At 46.6% G+C, this 23,849-nt stretch overlaps 2 protein-coding genes across 9 annotated transcripts in view; both read right to left on the reverse strand.

Annotated features, from left to right (window-relative positions):
- Nucleotides 1-23,849, reverse strand: part of LOC119770216 (JNK-interacting protein 3) — a 427,739-nt gene that overhangs the window by 272,798 nt on the left and 131,092 nt on the right. The window lies entirely within an intron of this gene.
- Nucleotides 8,029-10,444, reverse strand: LOC119770220. Of its 2 annotated transcripts, none has more exons than XM_038264664.1 (2): nt 8,957-10,444; nt 8,029-8,890 (listed from the first exon to the last, which is right to left on the reverse strand). In XM_038264664.1, exons 1-2 carry the CDS (start codon nt 9,275-9,277, stop codon nt 8,858-8,860), a joined length of 354 nt encoding a protein of 117 aa, XP_038120592.1. In that variant the 5' UTR covers nt 9,278-10,444; the 3' UTR covers nt 8,029-8,857. The 2 variants fall into 2 exon arrangements, with proteins under 2 accessions (XP_038120592.1, XP_038120593.1); XM_038264665.1 differs by having other exon boundaries at nt 8,953-10,444.

Consider the following 23,849-nt stretch of genomic DNA (forward strand, 5'->3'; position numbering starts at 1 on the left):
AAAACATGCGCCATAAACTGTTTGGGCCCAAAATTTGAAGCTTTTCCAAAATGTATTTCCAGAGATATAGCGATTTTAGTGTTTTTCGTCTTATTTTTACCCTATTTTTCCTATTAAATTTTTGGATTTATACAAAATCATATACTGAACATCAAATTCAAAGTCCCAGCCCATTCTCGCTCGAAAGCTCGACAAGTCGTCAAGTCGAAGCTTCAACGCCAGCGCTTTTACGCTTGCGCGTTTTACGCTGCGCGTGAAAGTGTTCTTTCTGGCTTCTCATAATTGATCGACAAAGTGGAATAGCGATACATATTTTTTTAATCATAGACTAACATTATAGACTGAGTACCCTTTATTTTTTTTCTAATAATGTCAATTTAATATGTTTTTCTTAATTAAATTTAAATGTCTTGCGACAAATAATGTACCTGTGAAATAAAAAAAAATGGCATTTGAGGCTTAGCCTTAAAAGATTCGAAGCTTTAGGTAAAATTCTCACTGGATGGTATCATTATGTTTTTGAAAAAATAATTGCACCAATATATTTCTCGGAGTTTCATCATTTTGTAAGAAAGGCTCTATTTCACCTCTGGTGATATTAAATCGGGTTTTTTCATTGGAGGTCAAATATTGGTCAAATGTAGTTGGTTAGAGTCCCCAAGGCATATTAATAAGAAGTTTGAGTGATATCAACATGCATGCACCTATTTTCTGGGACTTTTTTGAACAAATATCCCATAAAATCGAAAAATAATCTTAAAAAAAAAAGTTGCTCTAGACTCCCGATGAAATATTTCGGTATACCCCGAAAAATGTGGGGAAAGAGCCCCATTTCACGGTGCCAAATATCAGACATACCGAATTTTTTCATTAGCTTGTACTAAAAAAACACACCGTGCGTAGCGTTTGATGTAAGTATAAGCGCCTAACCGACGACACGACAAGCCACTCGCCTCCAAAAAGTGGGCACCAAATCGACTTACCCCTCCGGTTCCTTTGGAACTGGAAACGTCAAACCGAAAAAATTGAAAAAAATATTGACTTTGGCAGCACTTCTGCTTTTGACGTTTAGAAATGTCACTTCGTTTTGAAATCATCTTTGGGAAAATTGTTCTGGTTATGTAAATTAAAATTCTGCCGACGGAACGATCTGGACCGGTTTCAAGAAGCACCGTTCCGATGGTCGGACGGAACGTACACTCAAAATCAAATTAACCCTTAAAAGGGTACTTTCTATTCTTTTTTCAACTTAACCCGTCGTCACCCTTTTGAAAGGGTACGTGGGCGAAACCCTTCAAAAGGGTACGTGGGCGAAACCCTTCAAAAGGGTACTGGCGCAGTACCCTTTAAAAGGATACTGGTCATGGAGCGGGGCGCTCACTAGCGACATCTATGGGTCATAATTAATTATTTGATACAGTGGCGCCATCTGTTGGGTTTTCTTTTATTATCAGTATAAAAGCAGAAGTTTCATCATTAAAAATAGTTTTATTAGAATTTATTTCGAATATTTTTTTTAAATTCCACACGATTTTCACTAAACTATACATTACGAATCACGTTAGACGTTCAGCGGCAGGAATTGTTTTCTGAGCAACGACAGCCATTCGTTAAAGAAACCGAGCTGCACTTGGGACAGGTTCGCTTGTCTGATCCGGTTTGTCGTGTTTGCGGGAAAGAAAATAAACAGAAAATTAAAGTTTTTGAAAATTTTCATAATGTAAAACTTACATAGCAGCGGTGCTTGCTAACTTCATTTGTCCTTTCCGGGTACCATGTCCAGCGCTGGCTGAACCTTCAAGGTGCCGATTGTTCGTCCGGAGATGATGGACGAAGAAACCTTCGGAAGTAGCCGGTCCAGCGGGATGGAAGCAATCGGTGGCACAAACACCGACGTGATGCTGCCAGCGTTTTGTTCGTCATTCTGCCACGGCCAAGAAACGGACGAGGTAGAAAAGAATTCTGGCGGACTCAGTCCGGAACAGTTCCGGCAAACTGAAAAAGTTGACACGCGGACGCGATGACACGCACAAGATTTGACAAGTCCACGAAAAAGTTCCCGTTTTAAAATGCAGGGCGGTTGCGGCCAAGGAAAGTACCCTTTTGAAAGGGTAAAGCCAGCGAGGTGAATTCAAAGGATAGTTTTAACCCTTTTAAAAGGATAAAATGTATCCTTTTGCAAAGGGTAAACCTCGAGTACCGTTTAAAAGGTGCATATAACCCTTTCAACCGGTAACTTTATTTTTGAGTGTAGGCATCGGGGTGCTATTCGGCGATGTGGTCAAGTAGTGCAGGTGAAACCAGAGTCATTCAGGCAAGTAAATCATCAAATTTTCAGTTGCTGACTAAATTAACCGATCGTCGTCTTCCCAGGTCAGGCGAACGAGTATACCGACCAGGAGTATTTTCCTAGCAAACAAGACGGTCATAGTGCTCAAATGGCAGATGCTGGCAAACGGAATCTTTGCCGTCAATCCTTGTCCAAAAAGTCCGGATCACGCTGCGCTTGCGATGCCTTGGTCGTTTCCACCGTCTTGGGTGCCGCCTTCTCGATGACTACCTTGTTGCAGCGGTAGTTAAGTTCGGCGTTTTCAACATCTTCGAAAAACACACGACCGCCGTGACATGGCTTGGCCGCTTCTTCGCAGTTTTCCACGCAGTCATTGTCATTGTCGGTCCTGATTTCACCACCGCGCTCGTCGGCCTTGCTCACGAGTACGGAACCGCGCACCAACCGGGTCGGGGAAATCTTCTTCACCTCTATGATATTCCCGCGCGCGTCAAAGTACGACTCGTCGATTTGTACCATGCACTCGAGCACGACGTAATCCCCCCGCTCCGGGATGAACATCAACTTGACGTCGTCCATTTCTACGGGGATTTCTCGCAGGTCCGTTTCCACCGTGAGCAACCCGTTACGCTTCGCAGTGATCGTGCCCTGATCGCTGAGCTGAATGTAGTTGAAGTAGGCCGGCACCAGCTCCTTCATCAGCTGGGTGTTTTCCTCGTCGACCGTGGTCGGTGCTTGCTTGCTCTCCTCGCCTCAACCATCGTCCAGGAGGCACTCCAGCTTCCCAGGCGAACGAGTATACCTACCGAGCAAACGGAATCTTTGCCGTCAATCCTGGCGAAACATGGTCCGCATGATCACGCTCGCTCCGGATGCCTAGTCCCGTGACTCTTGAATTGCTTTACATCGTCGAAAAAAAAAGACGTTCATGAAAACGAGATTCGGTTAGCGCCGGGATGGCTGAGAAGTCAAAATCGTTGCTGACCGGCGAGCACAACCCTCACCAGGATTGTGAAAGTCGCGAGCGAAAGCAGCTGAAACCGCGAATCTTGATCGCGATCGAACGATTAACCCCACGGGTATCCAAAACAAGAATTGAATCGAGAAAAAGAGAGAAAAAACGATCCCAGGCTGGTTATAGTAGATGACAAGTTCGAGTTGGAAATTGTTCACCCACCGGCACCGGTTGGACCGTTATTTCTGCTTCTAATTTAGGTGATCGACTCGAGGAACAAAGAATCTAGTGTTTTAACCACCTCCTCCGCCGTAGCTACACGCTTTGGTCCCTATAGTCCCAACGGCCGCCATCAAGACTGCACTCCCTGGCTCAATTTTTATTCTTGATGATATCCCCTCCCCTCTTGGACCATTGTCCATACAAAAAAATCGCGTGGACAATCGCTAACCCCCTCCCCCAAAGTGTCCACGTGGTTTGTGGATGTTCCTCAACCTTCGACGCTGTCCCACCATTGCACCGTTTTGGCCGGCAAGTGGAAGATCCAGGACGCAAACCACATTGGTACCTGTTGGCATTATCTGTAGCGGTTCCAGGTGGACCGGATTTCGTTCCAGTTCGACGGGGCTACAACTGAACAGGTGCATCTTCCGTCGCGTTCTCATTTTGGCTACCATACATGAATGATCTCGATCCTGTGTACATCGGAAGTTCCTTCGCCGGAAATTTCCACAACCCCTAGGGAAGCTGCTTAGCGATTCCGTAACCAAAGTTCCAGCCATTTGACGGAGGACAAGTTTGAAAATGGGAGCTCTTGCTAGCCATTATGCTCTAAATTCTTGGCTGCAATCGGCTTTTGCCGGCGACTGGACTGTACGGCCGGTTTTTGAAACTTACGCTAGAACATGAGACCCACGGAAAAAGTAGAAATCGGTTCAGCGAATCTCAACACATGTACCACTCATCTGCCTCCCAGCGTTCGATTGATTCGTCTCGAGCCCGGCGACACACCCGTGCTGCAACTCGATAACGACACCTGCCCCGTTCTCAAAGCTTTAATCCTACTCAGATGCTTCGATGCGTCATACAATCGCCAGATTCCACGCACTCCACCACTTCGGCTCCCTTCTGTAGAAACCCGGTCCCGGCATTAGTGCCTCTCTCTGAAACCGCCGGGTACGGTAGCGTTTCCAGCGGAGGAACTCCACTCCACGCCGGCTGTTAAGAAGCAGCGGAAGATGCACATGTTCAGCCACAGTCCCACCAAACCGGGACGACATCCGGCCCACCTGAAATCGACACTAATTATGCCAACAGCAGTTGCATCTTGGTTCCTCCACTCCCCGACCAAACAGACGAAACCTGTGTTCGTCGACGAGCTCCATGGCCCGGCCGGTGATCCATAGAACGAAATTACTGTCCGGTTGGAGGGCGGGTACTTCCAGCTGTATCATTCCGTCGTCAAACTTGGCGTGGGTGGTCATCTCCAGTTGCGCAGGTCACACTGGATCAGCTGAGATGGGTTGAGGATGGCGCACGGATCATTTTTGACTCGCTTGGCTTCGAGTAGCGAAGTTTCCGGATCGAACTTGGAACTATCTTTTCGGCGTCGGAATCTTTCTTGAGTTCTACGATCTCAAACACTCCGTTGTCGTTTCCGCTAATAATCACATGGCGCCATGTCATGCCAAATCCAGATAGGATCGTCCAGTTTCCTCACTCGGTTCCACCTCGCGTTTCATCAGCGATCGGATCACGCTATCCACCGAAACAGGCTCGTTTGCGGCAAAGGAAATCCAAATCCGGCTTTTCCAAAGATCTCCTCCTCGCAGGCCAAATTGTTGCTGTTGTTGGGCGTCTTCTCGTCTTGGCCAGGGTACTGGCCATTGCCCAGAAGGACGGAACAATTTCCGCAATTAGTCCAAATTCCGGCGTAAATAAATCTGAACCTGTCAAATTCCGAAAATGTGATAGTGACAGATTTTGATCAATGTAAATATTTACATTCAACAGTGTTGCGAGTTAATTTTAATTTGAGCGAAATCCGAGGGGTCTCTCAATTTACCTTGACTTTAGTCAATCACGGTGATTTCACGGGATTCATGGTGGGATCACTTTTCACTCAGATTTTTGCACCGAGTGTCTTGTCGTGTCGTCGGCCTAACCATCTACACAGCAAAAATTCCGATGGTAAAATCGCATGCAAAAGCATCACCTTTGTGAAAGAAAACACTTAATATTACATTCGACATGTACTTCAAAAAACGTGTAATATTACACACATCGTAATTTCGTTCCAGGGATAAGTATCGAATTGGTATCCTTTGTTATTATATGTCAAGTAAAGAAAAACAATCGTTGAAAAACTTATTTCTCTTGCTTTATTACAAATAAAATGATCAAATTAAATATGTTGACACTTACGGAAAGGTTAATCAATTATTTTTGCAGATGGATTCGATCACAAATGGAAAATTGACGGATTTGATGAGTGCGGATTTTCAGTTGCACCGGCGAGTCCTTCTTCTGCTCGTGCCTCGTCTGAATGTTGTGGTGCGGCTTTGGGTAGATCTCCTTCACGTTCAGGGACGACACTGAATCCACAATCAGCGAGTGCGGCCCCGTTTGCTGTGGCCACGATCGCAACCTGCCGACGTTCGGATGAATGGCGTTCGTAAAGGGCATCCGCTATCCGGACGAGGGTTCCGCCATCGAGACCGACACCGGCACTTTGACGTGCTGCTGCGGGGAACCTGCATCAGGGGGTTTCATCGACATTCCGAACACGATTACGTGCGTGGTCGGGCAGAATATGGTTTGGTATCCAGGCAGGAAAAGAATGCTCGACATAACCTGATGCTGAAAGGCTTCCGGTCGGCCGTCACTGACCTGGCCGGCGAAGTTACGACCCCGGTAGATCTGGTAGATGTGGTTATCGTGGATTGGGCCACGCTCACGGACGATTTGACACAGCTGGTTGTCGAACGTGAAGATCGTGACCAGGGTGGCGATCGTACTTAAGAATCATCGAGACCGTTCGGTGGCAAACCCTCATCATCTAAACTGATGCATTCACGTTGATACGGTGCGCGTAGTCCACCAGATGCGCAAATGACGCAAACGAACGGTTCATTGCCTCGCCGGTGCTCTTGTTCGAACGTAAACACCGTTTCAACAGGTCGATAAACTCTCACCAGTCCGACTTCTCCGCCAGCAGCTGGACACCCTCGGAGTCCGTTGGGAGGTTGGGAGGCAGTTGACGGTACACTCGCTGATCCGAACCATGTATGTTGGTGGCTTCGTTATATTTGATCTGGCTTTCCGGCGTCAACTTATATTGCTTTCCAAACCTGCGGGATGGCTTGTGTTGGAGCCGGTCAGCTGCCTCTGGTATTTCATCCGTTCCTAGAATCAGGTTTTGGTGAAGGAGCAGACCCACCGGTCGTGGCCTCCATACCGATTCTTGATGGTTACCTAATCCGGTTGTCCTTCGGTTCCCGTTGACCTCCTTGGGTTGTTCTTTCCTTGGGTTGATGCGTACCGTGCACCAGGTTGATGTTTCCTTCCAGTGGAGCCCGCGCTCCGGTGTGGGTGGTGAAGCATGACGTCCCACGACGTGCTTATGCTCGACCATTGGATTCCGTTTCCGAGGAGCCCTTGCTCCAGTGTGTGGGTGGGATGTGGGTGTGGCTCGAACCATGACGTGCTGGTGACGTCTCGTGGCTTCGTACCGGGATACCTATGGAGCCCTGCCCCAGTAGGTTGAGATCCGAGGCATGCCGTTCCAAGACACGCCGTCCGCGAACCTCCCTTGTGGATGATCAGTGCACCGACTAATCGATCCTTGGATAGCGTTGTTCGCTGCCCTGTGCAGCACGCTTTTGTCACCGATCCGATGGTGACGGGTTGACCTCCGGATTCCATAACAACGACCCTGCCGTCATTATTGGCACTTTCCTAGTGCCCTTGGGTGGGAGTGTGTGGGTTGAACAGTCTCCGTAGACCGTCCAAAACGAAATCCAAATCCTTGGTTGAACAATCACATCCTGTGGCCTGTTCCCTCCATGCATGTGAGATGCATCCTTGAAACACCTGGCAAGCACACCTGAGCCTGCCACCGTACGCTTGGTTGTGTGTCTCCGTACCAGGAGATCACGATGGGAAAGAGTTGATTCGAGCTGGAGTCATCCGACGCCAGCTCCCCTGCCGTTTTACAACCCGTGATAGTGTAGTAGTACCCGAGTGTAGTACACGCAAAACTGCCAATGCGAATTTACTGACCATCGGTATCAAAATTTTGAGCATCGAATGGTCATAAACGATCATGAACATTCGATGCGCAAAGCGCGTTGACCATCCGATGTTCAACGTGTTTTTCTGACATTTTGACAGTTCTTTTGAATGTGTGCGTGACATCACACGCAGCTTTTTACTGTTTGCACTATTCGCCACTGGCGCCGCCACCGTACATCATCACGGCTAGTGCTAGTACCACTTTTCGCCACCAGATGGATTCAGCCATCCCCAGGACGCAAACCAAAAAGTAGCAGAGAATATTTATCAAAACAGACAATTTATGTGCCGTTAAACCAAAATTAAAACTAAATCAATCAAAATTACGATTGAGTCAGTTTATTTCTGGTTTTCAAGCACAGAAATTGTATGTTTTTAATAAATATTCCTCCCAGAGAGAAAATATTATATTGAAAAACAAACAACAGCTTTTTATTTGTTATTATATAACACAAATTTCTAATTTTTTATATTAAATTAAACACACAGCTTTTTAGTCATCTCTATGACAAGAATCAAGAGTCAGGAATCTGGTGCTACGCAGTAACTGTCCGCACCTCCGCCGAATAGTTCCGAAGTAACACACACGAGATGTCTTTGTTGTTGTTAACCGGTTCCTCGACTTGGTCGTGCCGGCCAGGTCTGAGTTTTCTGAATGGGCTTTTGAGGGACGTCTTGATGGAAAACTGTTAGAGAGGCGGCTGATTCGATCGCGGCCAGAGTTCCGTCGTCCCTGTCCAATGCCGGGGGAGGTTGCAACTGTAGCTTTGGTTTCCGCTTGCCAACTCGGCCTGCAGCGATTTGATTTGGTGCAGATTGTGCTCGCTGGAGTGGACTTAGGCGTGGATATTGGCGTGGCCCTTGTCCCGCTGCTGGTAGCCATCGCGACGAAGCGCCCCCTCCCGGCGTTCGCGAACCCCACTCAAAACAAACCCGACAGCACCGGCACATCCAGCCGTACTTCGGAATCGACGTCACGTTTCGTGGTAGTGCCACCGGCCACCGGTCGCGGCGATGCATGGGTAGTAGAACAATTTTGGACAGGACATCTGGGGAAAAATAAGTGTTTTGAATCTGTGGACTGCGATGTAGCTTGCTTATCTACCTTGCACACTAAACTCACCCCCTAGCGCGAGCAAAAGTAGCACTTTTTGCTTAAGGCCTGCGCTACGACCACCTCCAGGTTGCTGAGCGTCCCCGTGGCCGCGCCAAGGCCCACGCCAAACGACCAGCTGGCACACGACCGGTGAGTGTAAAAGTATCCGCCGTTCTTGATCGAGGCGAACTCCACCGGCTCGGTGTGGCCGATCTTCTCCAGCTCAATCACGTACTCGGCGTTGATAATTGGGTTCCTGCGGAAGAGAGATAGAGAGTTGAGTTAGATCGCCGGTCAAAAGCTCACAACCATACGCACTTACGTTACGTTCAATCCTTTCTGTCGTTTGTTGCTGCTCAGCAGCAGCGATAGTCCGAGCCGGAGGACACCACCACCGCTGCCCGTTTGTCCCCCTGACTGGGACTGCGCCCGGAGAATCCCTCGTCGTCTTCCTAGGACTACAGCGCGGCCGCCACCGTCGCTTCGACACTGTTCTTGACCTCGATCCGTCCATTTCGCCCTGGCCCAACTGGCTGCGTTCGCCGAGCGCGCACAGGGCGCACACTTTGCCGGGGTACTTTTCCGGAAAGTAGGGAGATTCTTCCGGCGCGGGCATCAACAGGTCCGTGTCAGTTTCCATCATTTGGGCCGTCGCGACGGAATTGCTGGCCGTACTCGGGCCGCCGCGGATTGATTCGTCCGGTGAGGGAAGTACCAGTTTGCTTAAATCTAAAAACGTTGAGGGGAGAGAGGAGGCTCGACTGATTAGGGGAAAACACTTATCAGTGAACCGAAATTAATTCTCTGGGCTACGGACGGGAACCACTCGCGATGCGGTGAGCACAGAATTACCGGCGGAAACATTCCCGGACCGCTGGCCGAAAAAAAAACTTCCAGAGCGAGCACCGCGACAAAAAAACAAAACGTCAAACTGACCACAGAGAAGAACGGGCTATTTTAAAGAGGGCGAAGAAGAAATTCTTTGGTTGACAGTGCGGTTTGCACAAATATCACGCATACTAGAGCATGAATAAAATCGTATGATTCAGAATGCGGTGGTGTTGGTGTTTTTTTAAATGCTTTGAACATCCGATGGGAATAAATTTGAACATCGGATGGGTAAGGGCGATTGAGCATCCAATGTTCACCAGAATTTCTTTGCGTGTAGTAGTGGTTCGGCGGTCCCTTGCCGATCCTTCCAGTGGTGTACGTTGGTACGATCCTCCGCAGTGTGCTGCGCTCCTGGCAATCACACCGTCCCGATGATGGGTTGAAACCTGGAGTGCCGACTCCGTGAAGTGGTTTGTCCTGCTCGGCTGTGCCTGACCAGGCGACGACCGATTACCTTTGGGTGGTGCAGTGCGTCCTTGACTGCGCGTGGGTGGGGATTGGGAGAGTCCTTACTTCACCTGTCCGGGATACGAAACCCTGTTCCGTGGATACGCAGTTCGTCCATGACTGCTGGGAATGAACGTCCTTGTTCCGGCAATCCAGATTTAACCGAAACTTTCTGTGCACGTGCGGTGCCCCGTTGGACTACACGTGGGATGAGTGGGAGGCGCTACACCGAGACCCTAGCGCCGTGTAACCATGACCACGCAGTGCAACCATGACTGCTGGTGGAGGATGAGAGTCCTTCTTCGCCCGTGACGTCACGCTTGATTGGATTTGTCCCGATGACACGTGGCGACCATTTGCCGATCGTGATTAATGACTCGATGACGTCACGACTCAACTACGCTGCGCTCCGACCTCCGGACCCTGCCCAGAGTAGCGCTGCGGTGTAGTGGTGTCTCAGCCATGAGACCGTGGTGTGGACCTATGCCGATGGGTTGGCGACGTCCCAGAATGTGCTCCTAGCAGCATTCACTTCCATGACCCGAGGGTAGTTCACGTCGTCCCGACGTTCTCCAAAAATTGTTCGTGTGAAACCTCCATGACACGTCCAGGTAGCCTGACCGCAGGCGTGGTTGTTAATCAGCGATCACCAGCCGCCAGTTGACCAATGACGCCCCAGTGACGTCACTCCAAAGGATGTTAGCAAGCGTGTGAAAGAGGATAAATCCAATTGAAATTGTGCGGTATCCGAAGTCCGGCTTCGGCGGACATAAACTATTCAATTTGTGTTTACCTAGGAAAACCAATATGTGCGCCTCCTCTTCACAGTGCTCGTTGTCGTCCAAGCCGAGCTGTCCCGAAGTGTCACGTGGTGAGCTCAATGTTGACAGCTGACTTCCAGTTGGGTTGGTAGCGACCTCCTAGATCGCTGAGGGGTGGAATGAACACAGACCATGTGCTCACTCGGGTCCGAAGTTGGCAAAGCTCGAAACCAATACCGAGCCGACGCGTTTCAAATCCGTCCTGCTGTTGGTAGCAACTCCTTGAGGTGCCGTCTGCCGTTGTATGCGTAGACAGCTACCAAAGTGGGTGGTTGTGTCTGGTCGATCCCGTGATCACCAGTGGGTGGCGATTGGAAAACCTCCTTGTGCTTCTGCTCGCGTGTGGTAGCCAACGAACCGTCCGAGTTTGTTCGATAGCTGGTGCTAACGGATAGCTCGATGACCATAGCGAAAGAAGTGTTTTCCGCGCTCGATGGTTGTTGATTTCCATGCCAGAAGAAAATGGTTGTGGGTGTGTTAGTGGCGAGCATAGCGATTGCTTCGGCGGACATATACAAGTTCATAATTTTTACCTGGAAAAACAGGATTTCCCGCGATGAACTTTGTCCAATGTCCAGAACCGATCCAATGTACCAGGTTCCCATGAACCGTGAGGAAGTCTCGCTGGGAAGAAGCAGTCGCGCGACGCTCTTGGTGGTGATCCGCTCTCGGTACTCGATCCGACACCGAGTCCAGTTGGTGTGCAACCCCGTTGGTCGCTCCGTCACTCGATACCCGTGTGCTCGACCCGTTGCCGAACACGTCCAGCGTGGGTGGTTAGCAGATGACGCATCCGTGGGCCACCAGCTCTACCGAAATTGATGAATTTAAAAACCTCAGTGCAGCCGTGCACTGCCCGCGACACCGTGCACGCAGTACCCATGTGTACTTGTGCGTGTTCCTCCAGTCCAGGGTGTAGTTGTATTTTTCATCGAGAGAATTTTGGAATTGGTGTTAGGTGGTTGTTGATGAACACTCCGGCAAGACATATACACTGAACTATTAATATTTACCTGAGGAAACAAGTGATCCTGCCTGTCCAGTGTACAGTCCGAGTCCTGGGTTGAACCGAATTCCACTCGATGATTCCCAGACCGTTGATTGATTGCCTCGTCCAGGGGCGATGAATAGGAGTTCAGCACGCGAGGATGTTGATTGCGACACCGGGCGATGTCGAGCGTTCCATACGGCCGACCAATCCTTCCTAAGTTGACCGTGTCCACCTCGGTACAGTCCGACGTACCGTTGGGTCGCATGCCGTGAAGCAGAGCTAGCAAAAGATCACGTTGTTGAAGGGCCGGAGAGCACAAATTAAGGTCATCGAGCAACTCGGGTGTAGTTCCGGTGGAGGTGCTTCGGACGAACAACTTCCAGACCACGCACGGTCTCGTCAAGACACATCCGTCCTTTGGAGGAAACGGCCCATCGGCTCTCCCACTAGCCACGAGCCAGTAGCAGTCCTCTGTTGGCCAGCGGGTTCCCATCGATCGCCAAGCCGAACGGAGTTTTATCGACACATTGGATTGCTGCCTCCGCATGAATTTTTGCTGTACGGACCTCTCGGCTCGGGGCAGACGTTGTTGCGCACGCCATCGCTGGTCAGCTTAAGACTAGAATGTTTGTGATCGCCGCCACGAAGTTGGTCGCGGGGTTTCCGGCGAGTAGGATCCACGCATCCGGGAGGTTTTCAAGCAGGCAGCGATCCTCTCGCCATGCCTACTCTTCATCGATGGCCAACTACCAGCGTGCATCGTCCCGGTCCGTTTGCTTGTTCAAGTTCATCCGGTTGGCCGGGAAGCAACTCGTCACAATCCGCTCGAAATGCGTGCAATCTGCTGAAGCAGAGAAGTGGAGGTGGCATTGGAAAAACCGCAGCGACCATCTCGTGGGACCAGTTCTTCGATTCGCTGTTTCGGTACTATCAAAATCTGTGCCAGGAGCTATGAGTAGAAATACCAACCCGCAGCATTGCAAGCGGCCCATATTGTGATCCGTGCTGTGGCCATCTACGACGAGGTGGCTCGTGTCGCCCTTTGCGAACTCCAGAACTGGGGTGTTGAACTTCCCTAGCAATTGTACCAAGTTGCTGATCACGTTGTAGGACGGCGCGCTAGAGTTGTCCAAATTCGACAAGTCGCTTACCGCCGTCCACGAACGCCTCGTCGGGAACGCGTACGCCCTACTCTACTTGCTCGGACTCGGACAAGAGCTAAGTGTCGCAGTTTAGAGGTCGGTCGGAGCGATCGAAGCGCTTCAAGGAGGTTTGGTCCAAGCTGGTGGACACGTGCTTCGAGGCTGTTGATGGAATGGACAAGACCTTATCGTAGCTTAAGATTGGACTAATTGAGATCGCCGCCACGGAGTCGGTCGCGGCTTTTCCGATGACTCGGAGGAGTTGTTCGAGCAGGCAGCGTACTCTTCGTCGACGATATCAATGCCATCTCGGCGAACCGCGTCAACGCGCAGGACATGGAACGACGAGTCGTTGTGCAGCTTGTAAGCAGCTTGAACGGGCTCCCGCGGATCGAAAGCGGTGACGAGGTGCTCGTCATCGGTGCGACCAACCGGCATGCGCTCGACCCTGCCCTGCGTCGCGTCGGTCGCTTTGACCAGGAAATCTTGCTGGGAATTCTGGACCGCGAGGCGGTGTGCCACCGTGGTTTAGGACGTGTGCGACATTTGGACCTCGAGATGGGATCACCGCTGCTGCGTCTAAGGTAAGTTCTACTGAACTTCCGACCTGAACATCTGACGCCAAAACAAATATTTTTTCTAGGCGATTTCATCCTTGTCAGTGACCTGATGTGGTTCATCACACAGCACATAGGAGCTGCAGCAGTGGCAATAGCAATAGCAGTACCACCACCGAGGTCCGCAAATCGTCCTCGATTCGATCGTGATTATCCAGCACAAAAACCTGCTGCAGCGCGATCAACGTCACAACGTCCGGAAGCGTTGGATGAGATAGCAATTCGTATACCCTGCCTGGACGTCCTGCGGTCATGCAACAGGCTGCTCAGCCCCAGCTTCTGCAGCAGAACAAAACCCCACACGAGATACCATAACTGCAGAATCCAGACTACTGTCTGAGCGATGAGTCGAACACGGGTGAGGATAATTCGGTACGGATGGTGCAGGCGAACCTGAAGACCGTCAACAGGGATGGGGTGACGACGACGAATGCGGGTGGGTGAGTGACCTCGGTCAATTCAGGGATGACGGCTGAGACGAGCGAAAAAAGCACAAAGGTGGCACTATTACCGGCTCCAGCTCAATCCCGCACTCGTTCTCCGTGGAGGAGATCTAGAAGATCCGCAGCAACCTCAAGTCTTGCAAATTCTACCCCATTCACTTCCTGCGGCAGCAAAACACCCAACAGCAGCAGAAAAATGATGATCGTGGTGAAAGCTCTTCCGGTGTGAGCAGCGACACTTGTAACGAGATGCCCGCCGACCGACCGGAAGCAAATGGTGATTCTGTTCTGTTTTGTTCATCTCACAACAACTCGGTATTCAAAGGACGTCACCTCATCACCCGGCACGACAACGACCAACAGCTACCCTACCAAGAAGATGCGGCTCGCCGGTTACAGCAATGTGCAACACTTTGTTTCAGATCGTGAAGTCACTACCGGAAGTCCGGTGTGAGTTTAGATTTCAATGTAAGTTGTTGGACCACTAAAACCAATTTATCTAATTTTAATTCACTTTACATTTACACAGCATTTCAAGCCGACCGGAAGTGGTAGCTCATCAACGATGCCCAGTCTGCTGTTCACCTGTTGCCAATCATGCAGTGTACTGTTCGGAATGATCACGCCCAACCGTCGCCGTCGAAGTCAATTGTTGCGCAACACAATCCTTCTGCTGCGAACAGGAAGGGGAATTTAAGAAGATGACTCACCGCTGCAGCTCATGGACACGCTTAACATGCTGCAAACCTAGCGAACCCAATCGCCGTTCATTATGCTGTTCGACTTTCCCGCCGTTCTCCCGCGAGTCTCCGGCATGAGCAATTTAGTGGTGCAGCTGGTTCAAAGGACCGATATTTCTTTCATATTCTTAGCTGCAGAAAAAGAATAAAATTTTATTTACTACAAAAATGCACACGCATGTAAATGTTGAGAAACAGTTAATCTAAATGTCATGTAAAGATCGTCATTGTGATATGTTTTTAAAATATTTTCTTCTGATCTTGCGTACTTTCATCGCGGAGGTAACAAACTTGAACACGATGATGCCGGGCTAGTAGACTGCACGTTATGGCGAACATATATGGGGGTTTGTCCTTTTGTGTCTTTCGCGCTCAGGAGTGGGTTCAGATAGGGCTCTAGAACGGGGCCTTCGCAAATGAGTTTGCACGACGTTCGTTTGGGTCGGAGGTGACGTTGATGGATTTCTGAGTCGCGTTTAGGCTGTTCAAACTGTCTGCGTCGTCGACGGCCGGATCGTACCCAGGTGGCCAGTAGACAAGGGGGTTCATTTTCTTTGACTTCCGATGACGACAGGAGGTCTTCGGTTCCGGATGAGCTGGACATGGATGCACCGCTGGTTACGAGTCCTGGCTGTCGGGACTTGGTCAACATCGAACCGGCTTTTTAGCCTTTGTATTGTGTTTGCCCAAAATCTTTTTCGTAGGCCGTTGTTGCGTGCAACCGTGTAGAGGGTACACGTGTGCAGCGATACGGCCTTGTCAGGGCAAACTCCAAATAGCTGGAGGCCACATTTTCCAGCTAGCTACCGGCATCACCGAGCAACTCTTTCTTCCACGTGTCGATTCGTACACTTTCGGTAGAGACCGAATACCGGATCGATTTCGTCGAATCCGGTCGATTCACTGCTCCGGTTAGCTCCACGTAAGCCCAACGCCACTAATGCAACTCTCCTTTGCATGTCATTCCGATAACCTCCAAGTTTAGCGATGCAATCTCCACAAACCGCACCGCTTTGTCTTTCTCCGGCAATGTCTTGAGCCTCGATACCCGCGGTGGATACCCGGAAGCGAACTCCTCCTTCGGATCTACGGTATGGAGAAGATTAACTGTTAGAGATATAGTCCGCTTTTTTGATAAATACTATTGACCAAACGCCATTTCAACCATTTCACAACCTTTCTGATTTCCCCCTTCGGTTCAGGCGCACCCAACTTACCACTCTCCAGGGAACCACAGGCGTAGTCACCGTCCGAAGCCTTTCCGCTCAGCACTGTTCAATTCAGATCCGCTTCCCCCGGAACCGCCGGCCGGAAGTCCGGACGTTCCTCCTTTACCGACAGCAGAACCGGACGCCGTATACTTTGCAGGTTGATCGCTCCGTGGCTCGCTGCTCGACCCGTTGGAAAGAAACGGTCGCGGATATAGCTGCACACCGATTCTCCCCTTAGGCAACTTTTCCATGTACCACTCAACCTTAGTGCAAGGCACTCCGTGGCCACAGATTCTTCCGCTGGGTAACTTCAGCACAGCTCGCAAAAATTAATTTGAAAACTTTACGATTGGAAAACATGTCTTCCAAAACATAAACAAACCAAACGAAATGTCAAAACCAACACTCTGAATGAAATTACACAGATTCGGCTAAACAGACGGAGCGAGTCTCAAAGTTCTGGAGCGGATCCAAATCCGCTTCGAAAACTCGAAGTGGCACCCCCCTAGCTTATAGTCCATGTAATTACCTATCTTTTGACCTATGGGAGTGTGGGTGTTGGAGGCAGTTACAAAAAGATATTAAGGTTTTAAAAAAATCCATTTTTGACAGTAATTTGCAAAAGCTAAGAGAAAAAGTCAAACCGATCCTGGATGTCTATGGCACATTTTGAAGTGCTTCAAAAGACCATTCGAATGCATCTAAGAGAGTTGGAATTGACGAAGTTTTACGGAAATGCGAGCAATTTTAAGATGTTTAATGTTTTTTCAACCTCAAACTTCAAAGCCCGTTTTACCCCACTTCCCTTTGTCGTAGAGGGCTCATATTTGGCATGAGTTCATCTCATGTATAGACAAACAGACGCTGAAAGTTTTCTGAATTTCTGAATTTAAAATGTAGGAATTTCAGAAACTAAGAATTTTAGCGTTTAACAATTTAAAAATTATAGAAATTCCAAATTTAAAAATTTTAGAAATTAAAAAAATTATAGGTCAAGAATTTCTGAAACCATTTTCTTTTAAGGTGTAACGTGCCATCATCAAATATGGCGAAAAAACATGGATGAAAAACTGTCCCGTTCCACCTTGAAAATGATGGTTTTTTGTTCCACATTAAACAGTAGAAATTTACAACGTTTTCGTAACATATTAAATTCTTGCCTTAAAAGACACGCAGCATGCAACACAAAATAATCACTATGCACAAAACATTTCCAAAAATCCAAATATATAATTCAACAGACCAAAAAATTAAAATTTTCCATACATTTTGCCTCTTTTCCTGCACTTTGTTTTCACCATACAAAAATCGTCGTTCAAAAGTTGCGAATCGAGCCTTTCCGCGAGAAAATTTTATTTCAATTTTACACGTACCAACACCGGCATCAGTGTCATTAGTATTGGTAATCATCAAGATTCGATTCGTGGGTGTTGCCAGAAATTTACTTCATGCACTTAGGCATTTCTTATTTTAATGTGAGCATTTTCGTCCTAAATATCGTAAAAAAGTATTCAAAAACATTCAACTATTGTTATTATTTATTAAAAATACTATAAACTAGAATAAAACTATGATAATCGATTGAAAAAAACTCATAACAAAAGTTTTTGCTCAAAATTCCAACGTTCTTGGCAACACTTTTCTTTGACACACGACACACCACGCGAAGCATTTGACAGTTCGATTTGTTTTCATTCTGTCAGCCGTGCTAAAAAAATCTCGTCCCGTCTTGTGAACGGTTCACGACGGATTACCACCGGAAGAAACCGGGCCAGCGCGGATTCCTGGTAACATGCAAAATGCGCGAACGGGACTGCACCCGGGACGCGTTCCGGCTGCTGAACGAGTACGCCGACGATCTATGCGGGAAGGTAGGCGAATCTCCGCCCAAGGAACAACCTGCTGAAGAAGGCGCGGAAGAGAAGGAGGAGGACATTTCGGTGCAGGTGCAAAAGCTAGCCTTAGCGGCCAAACGGAGAAGAAGAAGTTCCGGTTCGAGTCGGTGGACACCGGTGCGAAGAACATCTGCTTTATCACGGCCAACCTGAAGGACATCATGGACGGCGCCGGCAAGCTGTTCAATTGGTACTTTCTGAAGGAACTGAAAACGTTCACGATCATCTTCAACCGGCGGTTCAACAACGAACTGGAGCGCGAGAGCACGATCAACGCGCTACCGAAATGATCAGCGCCAAGAACCGGGGTAACAAGACCAACCTGAAGCATCCGGAGCTGGCGGTGATCGTCGAAGTAATCAAGAAACTGGCGATGATAAGCGTCGTGTTTTCGAGCTGCGAAAGTACAACTTGATCTAGTTTTGCACCCGGAAGGACGAGGATGCCAAGTCGCAGGAATCGACCGAGTCGGCGGAGTATAACGAGAAGGAGTCTGACAAGAAGGTGGCTGAAAAGGGAGGCAATGGATAAAGAGAAGTGAAGCAAAGGACGAGAGCGGTTCGCAGAAGAACCGGAACCGGCTGCGTTAGCGGAAGATGTAAAGAATCCGGAAGATGAGGCTGCCCGAAAGAAGAAGAAGCAAAGTCTTAGTCTTTAGATTAAAAATTTTCGGCTATATTTTTAAGAACGGTAAAGATGTGCATAATAAAATACTGAGTTCGTAGACTTAAAAAATGCGAAACTAGCTCGCTTTTTCCGCCTAAAAATCTCGCGAGAAATGAGCCACACAACAGTAACACAGATAAGTATTCCGGGACACTCCGAAACTGGTCAAATGATGTCAGTTAGTAAGTTTATAAATACTACCTTTTGATAGTTTTCGTCTGAGGTAAAATCATTTTACATTGCGATTGGTTCAAATTATTTTTTTATTTTCTCACTAGAGAAAAAATCTCCTGTTCTGATTTTAAATCTGACAAAGCAAATCTATTTCTTTGGCCTGGCGTTTTTCATTTGAACAGATTTAAGAAAAACAGAAAATTTAAAATATTGAAGAGATACCTTGTTTTCAAATGATAATTAAAGATAAGATAGGCATTTTTCAAATGATTTGCAAGAATGGCTGTCAATACCACTACTACTACACGATGTCACTAATACGTGAACATCTATGACGTCAACAATGATGGTCATCAAACCAACACCACTGCAACACACTAATACATTAGCACTCAAATTGCCTTCACGTTTCACCTTAATGTAGGATTTTTGGGATTTTAGAGATTTTAATAAAAGAAGTTAGCAGTTAAAAAAATCAACGATAGAGAATTTAATAATTTAACAAGTTAAAAATAACAAAATTTCTAAAGTTTAGAATTTGGGAATACATAAGTTTTGGACTGTTTACTGACCCTGTCTACGTCTTCCCGCTTTCGTCGGCGCCGCTTTCGGCGATTTCGCATGTCTGGTTGACAATCTTCTTCTTGTTCAGATACATGTTAGAAGCGGTCACTTTGATAGTATCCTTGCCGATCCAGACCACGTTGATTGATTGCCTCATAATTGTCGCCTCCGGTGAGTACGTCCAGCCGTCTAAGTTCACCGACGGTTCCGGCTCGGCATGTACGGGTTAGTTTGGTGCCTGCTTTTTGGTGAGATTTAGAGATGGTTGCTTCGGTATGGACTCATGTAAACCGGCGGCTGGTCCCAAGACTCCGACACCACTTCCGGTTCCGACTGTTTCTTCACCACCTACTAAGACCGCGCCGTTCGTCCTTTGACTTTCGGAGCAGCGGGCTCAACAACCTGCAAACCCGTGCCGTTTTCAGCCGGATCCCGACCGCGTCCGTTCTTGGCGGCCGTAGTCGAAGTTTTTCGTCCATTTTTCCCTTGGTAGAGGCGGTTCCGGATCCGTAACTTTCAGCTCGAAAGGGTAACTTTTCGCGACGGTGGAAGCTTTCCTGTGCGATCGGGTTTATCCTTTCCTGTGAGATGGCAACAACTTCCGGAACATCCACGGGGACCATTTTTTTCGCCACTTTGACCTTGGCCGCTGGTCCCGCAATGAGATTTTTTGCGGCCTAAACCAGCGCGGCAGCTTTCCGGCCTGGACAACCTCTTAGCTCCTATCGGAAGATAAAAAGTCGCGTCATTCAATAATAAAAATTGTAATATGTTGGTCTACCTGGCATGCTTTTCACACTTTTCACAATGTTAAACCACCACGGGAAAAACGCAAATAAGCCTCCCGCGATTGCTGCTGAAGAAGGAACACGCGGGTGCAACAAAGGGTGCAAGAAAAATCCATCCTTAGCGACCGTTTTTGTACAGATGAAGCAAATTCATCACTTGAAATTGTCATCAAAATCTTTGGCACTCTTGACTGTTTTGATAATTTGACAGCTTATTCGCAAACAACACGGGAACGTAATGTTGAATATTACACATTTTGGGTGTAAATGGTGTTAGACCAATTGGGCAAAGCAGTTCAATGCAAATTGCTTAATATTACACAAAAATAATTACACAACACCTTTTTACATGCAGGCATTAAAGCAAAAACTGTTTTATTTTTAGTTTGAATTCAAAAACTAGTTGTTATTTTACTGTGTATTGTTTTCTCATGAAATCTTTCCTACACAGCAAAAAATCCGATGGTAAAATCGCATGCAAAAGCATGCACATCACCTTTGTGAGCAAAAGCATGTAATATTGTATGAGAAAACGTGTACACAAAAAGCATGTACAAAAGAAAAATAAATAAATTTTTCACACCCCAAAAATAACATCAATCTGGTGAGAGTCATATCCAGATTATCAAGTCTGCGCCCCAACCGTTTCGGCTATCTCACCGTCTTGTAAATGCTGTGTTCAACGCCGCTGTACCAGTAGGTTCCCCGTACGTCGTACACTGAATTAACTGTATACGATGTATGGAGAACGTACAGCTACATCGGTGTTGATCCAACTAAATTCACAGCGGCGAGATAGCCGAGATGGTTGGGGCGCGGACTTGGTAATCTGGGTATGACTCTCACCAGATTGATGTTATTTTTGGGGTGGTCAAAATTAATTTATTTTTCTTTTGTACATGTTTTTTGTGTACACGTTTTCTCATACAATATTGCCGTTCAAGAGCCAAACGACATGCGACACCTAGTGTTGAGTAGCAGAACAGAGCGAAGAATGTCGATTGAAATTTCCGCCCTTTGCGGTTATGTATGCGAATTCTGTTTTGTTAAATGCCAGCGTTGAAAATAACTTTTGAGCAAAAATTCGAGCTGATACTTTGTTAACTTTTGATGCTCTATCATTTAAACAATATTATTTTTTCAAAATTATTTTTTTAATTTTTTTTATTGCGTTAATTTATAGAGGGCAAAGAGTTAACAATCGTACTACTTGAATTTTTTCTCAAAAGTTGTTCTATGAGCTATTAATTCAATTTTAAGTTTGCATTCCTATGTAACCGAACAGCGAAAATTTGAATCGTCATTCTTCGATGCTTTGTGCCATCTGTCGGAATTTTTGAGCTCTTGATCGCGAATTACATGCTTTTGCTCATAAAGGTGATGTCACGGGTATGAATCTTCAAGCAATTTCAATATGGCGACTTGTATCAGAAGAAAGTGAGGCATTTTCGCTAGTTCTCACTGTTCTGTGTTCTGCGTGCACGTCCGCAAACACGCAAAATCCACATAACACAGATCTGTGTAAAATTTGACACAGATTGCCCAAAACCTGGAATACACAGAATCTGTGTAGAAGCCTTGTACACAGATCTGTGTACAGCCGCTGTCTGTCAAATCTGTGTAATTTTTATTAAACAAACTGTGTAAAATTTTACACAGATCTGTGTAGGATTTTACACAGATCTGGGTAAAATTTTACACAGAATCTGGGTAGAATATAAAATATGGTTTTGATTCTGAAGATGATTTTGAACATATATTTTAAAAATAAAGCACATTTTATTAGCTTAAGTCTGAGATTTTAAACATAATAAACATTTGATTTTTTGAAATATTTGAAGGAGCCGCAGTATCCGTTTGCTCGTGTTGTCTTCGGAACTCCTCCTCTGGAATAGCTGGTGTGGATAGTTTCGCAGCGGGCTTCTGCCGCACACGAAGTAGGACATCCAAGAGAAAAGCTACCGATCTGGAATAAAAATCGTGAGAGGTTAGAATAAAGGTTAGCTATTTTTCATGAGATGCATTACCTGAAAAGTTGAAAATCCAATTTAGGACTGATTCCGATGGCCGAAATGATAAAAAATCTAATAGAGAAAGACAATTTAACAATAATTCATGGAAAAAATCACGAGAAATAACTTACCGAGTTTCTCGGAGCTGCATGAAAGTCGCCATCTTATGTTTTTTGGTTTTTACCCAGATTTGAAACGAAAGCTGATCGAAAATCTGTGTAATTTTTTACACAGATCTGTATTATAAAAGTACACAGTTTTGACAGCTAGAACATGTTCTACAATCTGTGTAATTTTTTTACACAGATCTGTGTTATGTGGATTTTGCGTTAACATCGACCACACACATACTAACACAAAGCGCCACCAAGAGGCAAAAGGTGATTACGAATATTTTTGGCAATTTCGTTAAAAATATGCGGTTTTGCAAAAACAAATAACAAAACCCACTTTTAACGGTAGTTGGACTGTCAAACTTGTAATTCGTTGCTGATTTAGTCGAAAATTTGTTAAAAATAATAAGTTTTTTTGCAGCACCCCTTTTAAGCGGACATTTCTGTTATCACCTTCTGGTTCCTTGGATTGACCATGGATAATTTCACAGTGTAATAAACAGGGCAGCTACCACCACGTGGCGCCACTGTTTCGAATGAGAAAATGATACAGGTTTTTCAGACGAGTTTCAATCCCGTGGTGATGTGCACCCAAGTAACCACCCAGCACTAAAAGAAATCATAAATTGGCTGCTAAACAGCATTGAAAAGCAAATTAGTCATAAAACAGCTAAACTCAATACAAATCAGCTCTAAAACGAATGCTCTAAATGAAGCTGAAATAGAGCTCATTTGATGCTGCCACTGGCAACACTGCAACACAATATTTCATCAAACTGGCAACACGATGTTTTTTCATGTAAGAGCGAAAGAGAAAGCACAATGACATATAACCAAATATATTTCCTACTCTTTCATCCGTTGAACCAAAATAAATCGAGCTAGGAGCAAAAATCAGACAGCTTGGAGGAATATCCTTGAGTGAAGACATTGCTAGCTGGTTTCACCATGTTGGTAAGCTTAACTGCTCTAATTTAAGATATATTTTAATTAAAGAAAACATTTTTTTCAGGATGAACACAACTTCTAGGTGACAACTTCTACCATTCCGGAGGCCTGCGCGAGCCGACGATTCGATTCACGGAAATTTACTCCAAGAGGAGAGCAGAGTTTGCATTTCGTCAAAGGAGCTGACATTGCCCAGTTAGTTTGTGGATAGTGACAAAAAGTGACGATTGGATTACAACAAAATGGAACTACAAAAGGAATTTCCCTAAACTCTCTTGCATGCATATTCTGGAGGCTGTGAAATAAATTATTCAAATCTGCCATAAAAGTGTTTTTTTCCTTGATATAATCCAAATATTCTAGTGGCTAAGTGGAATATATGTTTACATTTTAGATAAACCAATATCAAAGTCGAACATTTAACAACGAAACAGTTTTATAGCTCTGAAATCAATCTATGAAATCCATTCCTCATTTAGCCGTGAGGACACAGTCACAGGAATCATCAGGACCACATCAACATCCAGCATCAAATCGTCAACATCGCAAATTCAAGCAAATAATTCAACTTCCCCACCCAGTCAGCTGAGTCGGCAAAGTAGTAAACAACCCGAAAATAGAATTGAGAGATGCAGAAGAGAGAGAGCGAGAGAGAGACAACAACATTTTTGCCTCTCCAATTTTTTTGACATTTTGCAGGGTTGCAACAAGAACAGTAGGGGCCCAGCTGGAAATCAGAAATATAAAGTCCA

The sequence above is a fragment of the Culex quinquefasciatus genome, chromosome 3 (assembly GCF_015732765.1).
Source record: "Culex quinquefasciatus strain JHB chromosome 3, VPISU_Cqui_1.0_pri_paternal, whole genome shotgun sequence".
Classification (NCBI taxonomy): Eukaryota; Metazoa; Arthropoda; class Insecta; order Diptera; family Culicidae; genus Culex; species Culex quinquefasciatus.